Raw genomic sequence first — 11,769 nt, 5'->3', positions numbered from 1 at the left:
CATCATTCTTTACTATGGTGTTTAAAATCAACCGTTATTAAATTACTGTTTATAAATCCAGCAACTCACTGGGCGCAAAAATTTTAACCTATCACTATGATGTATATGAATATGTTGTAAACATGGCGTTGTTGTTTGCACATTTTGTAGTAGTGTTATTCTGATGACCAGTGCTATCGACCACCCATGGAAGCCATTCCCTCACCAAGACGACCAAACTTTGCGAACATGTGTTACCGACTTTTTAAAAGCGGGCCTTCCAAATATGGTGATCTGATGGATTTCATGAATCCTGACCGTATTGACCTAGCAGGGCCCTCGACCCAACCACAATCACAAGAGGAACACCATATAGTCACATAACGAGTTAGGAGAGGACACTGGTGCGAACCAGGTGACAACTAAATTATATGTAATTTTTCCAGGAATGCAATCGTTATATTATATTATATATCTAAGTTTTTTATTAATTGAGTATTATTAATTAACATAAAATAAAGCCTATGTTACACCTTGGCGCCATATGAGGTGCTTGATGGAAAATCAGATGCACCTAGACGCCATCATATATGGTGCCACCCTCATAATTATAGTTGTATGCGTCATTTCTTCTGGCATAAGCACTTTGTCCAATTTTAAAACTTGATTATATGCGTAATTATTTCAGAAACATGATTATTGATGTTTTTTTAAATGTGATTATTGTAAAAAAAAAAAAATCCAAATTAAATGCAATTTATATTTAATTTTATGTTGAAAAAGATGAATTTTTTAGAATAGCATAATTTATGGTGTTTTTTTTTTATAATTTGATACAAGAAATAAGGAGGGAATGTATAAAATAAAATCACAAGTTCAGAAGATTTTTTTATGTTTTTGGAAAAGGTGGCATCGAGCAGCGCACAAAGAGAATTATAAGAAATCAGAAGTGTGGATTTTCTATGTTACTTTTGGTTTCTTTCTCCTCTAACTATATTAGATTGGTTTAGTAGTACTCCCTCCGTCCCAAAATATAAGAGAAAAAAATGCATTTTTCTTGTCCCAAAATATAAGAGAAAAAATCATCTTTCATTTCTTTCAAGATAAAATTAAATGCAAATTGCATTTAACTTACATTCTCTCTCATCATTTCCATAACTTACAACCAATTAGAATTTTTTTATAATTTTCCAAAGCACTTTATTTCAAGAAAATTATAAGTCAAATAAATGTGTTTTTACTTTTCTTAATAAGCGTGATTTTGTTTTTTTCTCTTATAATTTGGGACGGAGGGAGTAGTAATTAGTAGTAATGAGTAATCTTTAAGTAATTTAATCATAAGTAATGAGTAATCTTTGGTCTACTCGAAAAGTGAGTGTGAGCGGAGGGAATAAATACAGTAATCTTTTTCATTTTCAAATTCTCAAGTCTTCTTCTGTCTCTTCATTTTCTCACATCACTACCTCTTAAACTGTGATTATTATGGGTGTTCCTGTGTTTTTTAAATGGTTAATCAAAAAATATCCAAAGATTATTGAAGATGCTAACACCACCACTACTCAAACGGTGGAATATGATAATCTTTATATTGACATGAACTCCATTATCCACCCATGTTTTCATCCCAACGATGATAACATCAATGTTAGTTGTTACTCTTTCTTTCACTACTTCTCTCTTTCTTAAACTTATTATTCTTCTATTTATATTTTAGACTTCTCCACCAACAACATTTTTGGAAGTGTTTGCAAACATGTTTGACTATATTGATGACCTTGTTACCATTGTTAAACCTCGCAAGCTACTCTACATGGCCATTGGTGAGTCGCAAAAACCCTACATGATGATACTGCTTTTTTAATATTAGTTTCTACAAATAACTCAACGAAGGTGATTTTGTTTGTGTTATATTATATATTGTCAGATGGAGTAGCTCCACGAGGCAAAATGAACCAGCAAAGGGCCAGGCGTTTTCAAGCTGCTAAAAATGACCAAATGCGTGTAACTATTCATTTCATCTATTATAACATATGGTTTCTTCATATTATGATCATGTTTGGATGATAGAGTCTTGGTGCTTTTTTTTTTTTATTTTAATTATTATGGTTTTGTATTTGTAGGAAGCTGAGGAGGAGAGATTGAGGAAACAATTTGAAATGGAAGGAAAACAAGTTCTTCCTAAACAAGAATGTGAAGTGTCTGATTCTAATATAATCACCCCCGGAACTGAGTTCATGCACCAACTCTCAAAGGCTCTTAAAACCTATATCTCTTCAAGAATATCCTCTGATTCATTATGGAAGGATATTATGGTAACATGATGAAACTATATTCTTTTGCAAATATAACATTAAGCTACCGTAAATATAATGCTTCTGGCTATGTTTTTTACTTAGGTAATTTTATCTGATTCTAATGTTCCTGGAGAAGGAGAACATAAGATTATGTCATTCATAAGGAAACAGCGCGGGCTGCCTGATTACAATCCAAACACAGTCCACTGTCTATATGGCTCGGTACCAAAATCGAAGTTACTTTTTCTATTTCACAGGTTGCTAATCTGTTATGAGATTTGTAATATTTAAGCCCAATTTTGTTGATTTTTGGATACAGGACGCGGATCTCATAATGCTTGGATTGTCAAGCCATGAGCCTCATTTTTCAATTTTAAGAGAGGTTATCAATAGACTATACATTTAATCTTTTATAGCTTAACAATATGAGAAATCAAACACATTGAAATTTTATAAAAGAATTAGTGCGAGACATACACTACACACGAAACTGACAAATCGATTCTGTATAGTTTGAATGTATTTTGCTGATGTGGTATGCGCATAACAAATTCATATCATGTACAGTTTTTGCCTAATTATCGTGCTAAGGTAGACCCAAATGCTGCTAAGAGGTTGGAGGTAAAATAATATGTGATTTAAGTCTATATCTTTGAAGTTGATAGGTTGATTCTAATTTTGAATCAATATACTTGCTTACAGCTTTTGCATATTTGGCTGTTGAGGGAATACCTTGAATTAGACATGAAGATAGAAGATCCTCCTAAAAATTTCATTGTTGATTTTGAGCGGATAGTTGACGATTTTATCTTCATTTGTTTCTTCGCTGGCAATGATTTTCTTCCCCAATTACCTTCATTGGATATTTTTGATGTACTAATTAACTTTTTCCCTTAGATTTAAATTTGAACAAATTTGAATGTGTAGTTTACCTATGTTTATTTGTTTTGGTCCATTTTGTTAGGGGTCTATTGATTTACTTATGACTGTTTACAAGAAAGAGTTTCATAAACTTAGAGGGTATCTTGTCGACATAAATAAGGTAACATTAACAGATTACAATATGCTTCCTTGTTTATATTACATCGCATGTTTTTATCGAAGTTTCATTAATTTTCATTTTATTTTATGTGGCATCGATATGAAATCAGATGGGGGAGAAACAAAGTGCTTGTGTGAATCTATCAAGAGTTGAAGAATTCATACTTATGGTTGGTACATATGAAGAAAAAATCTTCGACAAAAGAAGTGCTATTAGAGAGAAGAATCTGAGAAGGCTTACTATTGAACATGAAAACTCAGTAAGTTCATGTTTACTATTTGAAAAATTCAAGCATGTATTATACATTCGTAGATTCATGTGATTCTGTTGATTTTTATTTCAGATGCAAGAAGAGCGGAATGCAATTAATTTCATCGATTTTGAGAATGGAAATGGTTCAGATTGCGCTCTTGGCATTAGGAATGCTGCAGTGTCTGATGAAGAAGTAAGTATACATATTGATTAATATCTCTTACAGTAGAATGTGTTATTGGAGTTTAATGATGTTGAATTGTTGATACTTTTTTTTATTCTTATTTTTGAGATTTTGAAAAACACAAATGATTTAAAAGAGGAGTTAAAGAAATGCATTATAGCTAAAGGGGATTTATATATGATTGTATATATGATTGATCTGCAAGTGTTCTTACAATTCGTTTTAGATAAAATTGGGAACTGTTGGCTTTAAAGAAAGATATTATAAAGAGAAATTTTCTGTGTTTGGTCCCACCAACATTGAGCTAAAAAGGAAAGAAGTAGTAAGTTTTTCCCTTCAACTAGTTTCTTATTTGGTTTTGTTCTTTTTCTTTCTTAATTCCTATGAAGCAATGACGTCACATACACCGTATAGTTGTGTCCTTTGCTTAAGTATATTGAATAGTGGTGGCAATTAAATTGTAGGTGCAGAAGTACACGGAAGGGTTATTGTGGCTTCTTGAGTACTATTTTTCCGGAGTTGCTTCATGGACATGGTAAGAAACAACATAGTCAAAAGCGACATTTTGTTTTCTTATGCGTCGTTGATTTTATATTGCGTGTGGAAAATAAGAAGCTATAACTGGAAATTAAATGCAGGTTTTATCCATTCTACTATAGTCCATTTGCTTCAGACTTTAAGGGTATGGGTCAAGTGACAGTAAATTTTGAGAAAGGTGTTCCATTCTTGCCTTTTGATCAACTCTTAAGCGTTCTTCCTCAAAGGAGGTAATTTTCTTTATTAAATTATCCTTTTATTCTGTCACATTTAATTCTATGAAACACGGAGATAGACACCCGACATGTCACTGATGATTCCTTAACCTTGGTAAAATATTATTTGATTTTACTTGTATGCAGTGCTTATGCACTTCCTAAAGCTTATGCACAATTGATGCTGGATGAGAAGTCTAAAATATTTGACTTGTTTCCTCAGAGTAAGCTTTTTTCTGAGTTTTATTTTTCCTAGTGTATATGTGATATATTAAACTCATTTTTTGATGAAAATAATAAATTGGACTCTTTCTTGTTTTTTTGGTTATGTAGAATTTGAAGTTGACATAGAAGGAAAGCGCTTCAGGTGGATGGTAATCTCACTCAACCTATGTAGCACGACATGTTCAGTGTCTGAATTCGTATATATTCTAAGTACCAAGTTTTTTTTACTATGTATGCAATTCAATAACATTACTGACTAAAAGATTTATTTTTTTCATCGAGGGGGTATGCAAACTTCCCTATATGGATGAACGAAGGCTTTTGGCCGAAAGAATTAATGACGAGACTCTAAATGATCGAATGTCATCGTTTTCTCCTTTTCACAATCGGCAATCTAATGATCATGGAGGATCTTACTATTGTCATCCATTTTCGAATAATTTTCGTTATGGTCGAGGACGAGGTAGGACTCAACAGAATTACGATAATGCGTATTCATGGAGGAATGCTTCTTCTAATTCCAATAACTCGTCACGGTCTCAATGGAGTGAATCAAAGGATACAAATCGTTGGTAGAAAGAAAGCTATCTCAGAAATGATGCAGATTTTTGTTTCACCATTGCTAGTGTGCATGGTTTTGGTGATTGAAAATGTTATCTTGGCTTTGGATTGTAACCTTAACTACATTTACAAACTGTGTATTTCTTTTGGCAGTGCTAGTTTTGTGACAAATGTTGGAATGATGCAGTAAGTTATTATTAGTTAGGCATGTGTGTGGCTTGCAAATATTCAGAAGACATGTTAGAAAGATTGATCTATTTAGCTTCATGTTAGGGTTTATTGTGGTCATCATTTTTGAGCTTCGAATCCAAAGAGGTCGAAATCAACTAAGTATACTTCTATTACTCCTTGAGGGTTTAATTAGGTTTTCTTGATCTTTTTGGCTTGTCAACAAACTTGAATATTGGTTGTATCTTCTAGTTATACATAGAGGCCATGAAGTATGGCTAACATGCCATAGGATCAACATCTTTAGATCAAGTGTCAAGGTTGTTTCACAAAGTGAGCATGCCTAGTAATTATAGAGTTGTAGAGAGACTTCACAAAGAACATTTGTTATGAGGGTATTCCTTATTTGTTTCCTCCAAAAGGTTACTAGGAGCTTGACGTACACTCAAGATCAGATAGTGAAGCATTGGAACACATACAATTGGTTTATGGAAATAAGTGCTTATTGTCATGAAAATTGATTTCATACCTTTCCCAGTGTGATTTCTGTTATATATAGGTAATTGCATATACATATATAATTACACTAAATAATTATATTTAATAAAAACAAATTAATTTGTAATATAGTAGTTTGACTTGGTTGATAAGAACTCGTCGAATGCCATAGCTAACATAGTATACTTTTATCAAGAGGTGGATTTGATAGTTTATAACACCATTTTGGAGGCCTTTGTCTTATAAGGTCAAAGGAGATCTCATTTTCTTCTTCGGTGGGAAACAACTCCTTTTTTAAATTGGGTAGTAAGTTCTTTAACCGAATGCCATGCCTTCTTATTATATATATGATGGAGAAAATAAATCCTACACACATGTCTAACTAATAATAAATTAATTAAGTGTGTGATTAATCTTTAATTATAATGTTAATATTAGAGTTTAGGGTTTAACATTAAACTAGAAATCGAATCAGACTATTACTATCAAAACACTCTCACCGCAACGCCACTAAATCACGTGATTATATTTGAAACCAATGTTATATATCATTTAATGTTATTGGGTTAAATGTTTTTCGTCCCTATAAAATTATTAAATTTTGTTTTTAGTTTTTATTAAAAAAATAACATATTTTGGTCCTCACAAAATTATTATGCACGAAGTTTTAGTCCATACTGTAATTTTGATTGATTATTTTACAAACATGTTTAAAACGTGATAAAAAGTTCCTCAGAAAAAAATGAACTCAAAATTTAATTTTTAAGTTGAGATTTGCATTACTTTTATCATTATCTTTTGAAATTTAAAAAATTCATATTTAATTATTTTCATTTTAAAAAATTCTATAATTTGGTAAATAAATACTTTATAGTATTCTAAACTGAGAAAAATTATTCAAAAATTTAAAAATTTAAGGATAATTAAACAGTTTTCAAAATTTTAAAAAATATCAAGGACTAAAAATACATGCATAAAAATTTTATAGGGACTGTAATATGTCATTTTTTTAATAGGGATTAAAAACAAAATTTGAGATATTTATAGGGACCAAAAACATACTTGACCCATGTTATATTTATATTAAACTCATTTATCAAATTTGAGACCTTTAAATTTTGAAAGTCATGTGCGTTTTTATCGTTATTCTATTGCCTAAGTTATCAATTTTTTAATAAAGTATGAGTAAATATCGAAAATTTCAAAATTGGATTGAAAATTTTGAAAAAATGTTCAAAAATTTTAAAATTTCTGATAAAAATCATAACTTTCTTGGGTTTTTACCAGAAATTTCAAATTTTATATAAACAATCATAATTTTCATGATTTTTTTATCAGAAATTTTAAAATTGCCGATAAAAAATCATGAATATTTTTTCAAAAACTTCCTATATAAAATTTATGAATTTTTTCCAAGGGTTTCAATTTTTTTTATTTATTTTTACAACAGATTTTTTTTTTCAAAATACTGCCATAAGATACTTTACTTTTTATTGAACCAAGATAATTAAGATCAACAGTTCTAAAATGAATTATCAAAAATCTCATATAATACTAAAACTTTATTATAAAGTACCAGAAATTTTGTTTGACCCAACTTTATCCATGGACCATGGGCAGTTTATAATTAATAAAATATGGAGGTGACAGTTATTTTTGGGTTGGCCAGTTAAATTTTGAGAATTTCTTTTTCTATCCGGTAGGGGTGAAAAAAGCTTGAAATATCCTTCGGAGATACATCTTCGAACGCACCTCATATCAAATTTTAAGGCGTTTCTGAGATGCATCTCCGAAAACACCCTATTTTAATTTGAACGTTTAATTTAAATATTCAGGGGTATTTTCAAAGATGTATTTCCGAAATAATTCAGTTATACCATCTTGTTGATGAACAATTTCATTCTCCTCTTTTCACTCCACAGCCAGAAACCCTCAAACAACTTCATCAATTCTCAATTCATTTTTTGTCTTCAAACCAAGTTTCAAGTGTGTTATCAAGTGAAAGAGAGCAAAAACGCTACAATTTCAGGTAAACTTTCACCATTTCATCCCTCATTTCCTAGTATTGGAGCTGATTATTGGATCAAAATATTGCATTGCTTCGGAAATGCGTTTTCAAAACTCACCTAAATTATTTCGGAAGTGCGCACATTTCTGAAATTGTTTATGTTGCAGAAGCAGAATTCTTAACAAATTTTCTATTTTGCCCGTTTTAGATATGGTGCACCCCGACATATTTCTCAAAGCTGTTTCGGCCAAGTTAAATGATGATGCTAAGTTGGATGAGGTGAATGATGATGCTAAAATGATTGTTGTCGAGATAGATGTTGGGCAACAATTTTCAAATGATCAATTTTTTAGGGATCGTCAACATATGCTTGAATGGGTCCGAATGGAAGCTAGCAAACTCGGGTTTGGCATTGTGATTGGAAGGTTTGACATTGGCACTAGTAGAAGGCAAGCATTTCTAACGATGATATGTGATAGAGGTGGAAAATATGTTTCAAAAGTTCGAAAATTAAAACATGATGACACTGGATCGAGAAAATGTGAGTGTCTTGTTTAAATTGTGCGGATTACGTAGGGTGGATGATACGTGGCGGTTTAGTGTCATTTGTGGTAAACATAATCATGTGTTTGACACCAAGCTACAATTTCATCCAATTGTAGGTCGACTTAACCTGGAGGAGAAAGAAATTATTTCGGAAATGTCGATAATCGAAGTTGTTGTGCCAAGAAACATACTTGCATATTTGAAACAGAAGAGATCACAAAATGTGTCAAATATCAAGTAGGTATACAACGAACATTATAAACAAAACACGGCGAGCAGAGGTCCAAGATCTGAAATGCAACAACTTTTAAAACTTTTGGACGATAACCACTATGTTTCAAGGTACAAAGTGTGTGATGATAGAGTAAGTGTCTGTGACATTTTTTGGACTCATACAGAAAGTATCAAGTTGTTCAACATATTTCCAACCGTCCTTATAATTGATTCAACGTATAAGACCAACAAGTATAGGCTTCTTCTTCTAGAAACTGGACGAGGTCTACACTCATTGGAAAAGACTCAAATGTGATAACTACGGTTCGACGAAGGACGGTACATCGAGTATAACCATTGCAACCGAGTTGGAAGTGATCATGGATAGATTTTCTAAGCGGAAGACACTATGAGATTTCACATTAAAGAACAACTCCGGAAAATTGCATATCCAGAAACCACTGATTTGAAACCTCCTTCACAACCCGTAAAAACAAAAGGTGCCCCAAAAAACGTGAAAACTACAGAAGATGATTGTTCAACAAAGCAGATTCTGTCTTACCATGAAGTTGTTGATTAATATTTCCCGGATTCTCCAACCCCAAAATCTCAAAAAAGTGTTTTCAAGGGAGCTAACATTTCCAAATCACCTCGTACAACTCCGAGTAAGAAATCACCAATTCCACCACCGATTATTCACATTGATGAGATGCCGCTTTTTATGCACCAACACATTAAAAGGATCGTATATGTGGGGGTGATGGTAATTGAGGGTTCCGGGTCATGTCCAGTTTACTTGATAAAGGAGAAGAGAATCACACTCTTGTGAGACAAACACATATTTCAGAGTTGACGACACGTTGGGAAGCTTACACACGACTATATGGGAATAAGGAAGGATTCAATAAAATTCACAATGCTCTTGTTCCATGTGTTACCAGTTCCGCACCACCGAAAAAGTGAATGTGCTTCCTTGAAATGAGTAATCTTATAGCAAGTGCATATGATACGGTGTGTATTGATGATGAGATATGGTTTTTTAGAGACATTTTTTCCACTTCGGAATGGCCCACCTCAAGACTCATTCGGACACATCATTTGTATTAGATGTGTTAGATCGCTCTATTTTGTTCAGGTTTATTTGAAATTGAGGTATCCTATTCCGACCACGTCTGTGGAATGGACGACACATTTCGCAAATGAGGCGGAAACTTGGCCGAATCATTTTTTGGAAAGAATGGAAGAATTCACCAAGTTGACGAAGCTTGAGAGAGAAACAAATAGGGAGACGACGAAGAAAAAATCAGTTTTAGATTTAAGCGGTGACAATTCGTCCTGTATATTTTAGAATGTAATCGAACAATTTTTTGTATGTATTCTCGTACACTATGTAAATTCTATACAATTCAATACATACATACATATATAAATATATATATATATATATATATATATATATATATATATATATATATATATATATATATATATATATATATATATATATATATATATATATATATATATATATATATATATATATATATATATATATATATATATATATATATATATATATTCAACATTTTAGTGCTGCTAACTTTTACCAATTTAATTGTTTTTACGTTTCGATGGTGCTGATGCTGCCTAATTAATTTATGTTTCTAGTTCTATATAATTGGAAATGCATATCCGAAATGTTTAAAAAAGAACATTCATAGAATGTTTTAGATATGCATCTCCGAAAATACCCATTTTCCGTTAATAAATAAGGGGTGAATTCGGAAGTGTATCTCCGAAATATGCCATGACACAAGATAAGAAATCTTGGAATTCCAAAATGCTCCAAACCTTCTATAAATAGGGTCTCTAACCAATTATTCAACATCACACACAACAAATCGGAGATATGTCTCTAACCCAAACATATCCTCACCTTACTTTTGTTTACTTCAATGGTGCGAAACTGCCGCTTCAATTTAGGTTCTCCAAGGATGCGCCGCTCGCTGAGCTGATTACCATACTTAATTCTCTCCTACAATATCCAAAAAATTGGAAGGTAGTCAAGCTCGAATATCGTTCACCATCACTCGACACTAAAGGAAAGGTGCAGTTCACTCAATTTGCACTGAAGACGAATGACGATTTAAAGGTTATGTGCAGTACTTGTCTCTGATACTTCACTAAGGGTCTGATAGTCGATGCGAAGATTCGGAGATCTAGAGAAGATGTTATTAAAATGTTGCAACGTCCTCAGCTACCGGTTTATAACAATATGTAATGTTAAATTTCTGTTTCAATATCTATGTAATTTTGAACATCTATGTTACATTTATGTTAAGTGTCTAATTTTTGGGTTTTGTTTTTGAAAATCATTATTTTGAAGATGTAACTCCAAAATTCACCAATAGGTGAATTTGGATATGCATCTCTAAAAACACCTCTAACAAAATGAAATGTCGTGCGTTTGGAGATGCATCTACGAATTTTAAGAGTAAAAAAAAAATTTCGCCAGAGAATCTTAGAAGGTTAAAGGATGAAAAAAAAATCTCTACATTCTCGCTACCTTTGCACACCAAGAGGACCAGTCCTTTTAATGAGTGTTATTTTGTCAAAGGACCCTAAAAAGCTTAAGGGGCGGTAAAAGAATTTCTCTAAATTCTCGCTAGCACACCAAGAGGATGTGTCCTTTTGATGAGTGTTATGGGTTTAAATTGTTATAATTCGTGGACGAGAATTTCGATTACAACCAAAATCCAAATAGTGGATAACAATGCAGCCAACAGAACAAAAATGTGTGGACAATATTGACAAAGTGTGTAAATATGTATGTAAATGTATTAAACGATAATGAACAAAGTGTGCAAGGAGAAAATCAAAGATATGCTCTGGGTGTACATCGATACATAATTCTTAAATGCAAAGAGGAAATCTATTATATAGCACACTAAAATTATATCTTTCTAACATGTCTTCTGAATAATTGCAAGCCAAACACATGTCTTACTGTAACAATTTCATGCAGCTTTAACACTTATCACAACATT

General features: G+C 32.1%; 1 protein-coding gene across 1 annotated transcript; it reads left to right on the top strand.

Annotated features, from left to right (window-relative positions):
• Positions 1-1,461: 1,461 nt before the first annotated feature.
• Positions 1,462-5,379, top strand: LOC131604959 (5'-3' exoribonuclease 3-like). The gene is made up of 18 exons (XM_058877368.1): positions 1,462-1,623; positions 1,694-1,799; positions 1,904-1,980; positions 2,100-2,291; positions 2,376-2,495; positions 2,593-2,655; positions 2,841-2,894; positions 2,976-3,146; positions 3,238-3,315; positions 3,425-3,574; positions 3,659-3,760; positions 3,860-3,934; positions 3,978-4,073; positions 4,216-4,286; positions 4,390-4,518; positions 4,651-4,727; positions 4,837-4,877; positions 5,011-5,379. The coding sequence occupies exons 1-18, from the start codon at positions 1,462-1,464 to the stop codon at positions 5,302-5,304; spliced, it is 2,058 nt and encodes a 685-aa protein (XP_058733351.1). The 3' UTR covers positions 5,305-5,379.
• Positions 5,380-11,769: the final 6,390 nt, after the last annotated feature.

The sequence above is a fragment of the Vicia villosa genome, linkage group LG5 (genome assembly GCF_029867415.1).
Source record: "Vicia villosa cultivar HV-30 ecotype Madison, WI linkage group LG5, Vvil1.0, whole genome shotgun sequence".
NCBI lineage: Eukaryota > Viridiplantae > Streptophyta > Magnoliopsida > Fabales > Fabaceae > Vicia > Vicia villosa.
The sequence above is the reverse complement of the archived record's forward strand: the minus strand, read 5'-3'. Positions and strand labels throughout refer to the sequence as shown.

Bases quoted from the DNA above. Each gene is read 5' to 3' on its own strand.
- LOC131604959 (XM_058877368.1), top strand. From the start codon at position 1,462: ATGGGTGTTCCTGTGTTTTTTAAATGGTTAATCAAAAAATATCCAAAG. The intron at 1,624-1,693 runs GTTAGTTGTTAC...TTTATATTTTAG, and splicing joins CCAACGATGATAACATCAAT to ACTTCTCCACCAACAACATT. The intron at 2,895-2,975 runs GTAAAATAATAT...ACTTGCTTACAG, and splicing joins ATGCTGCTAAGAGGTTGGAG to CTTTTGCATATTTGGCTGTT.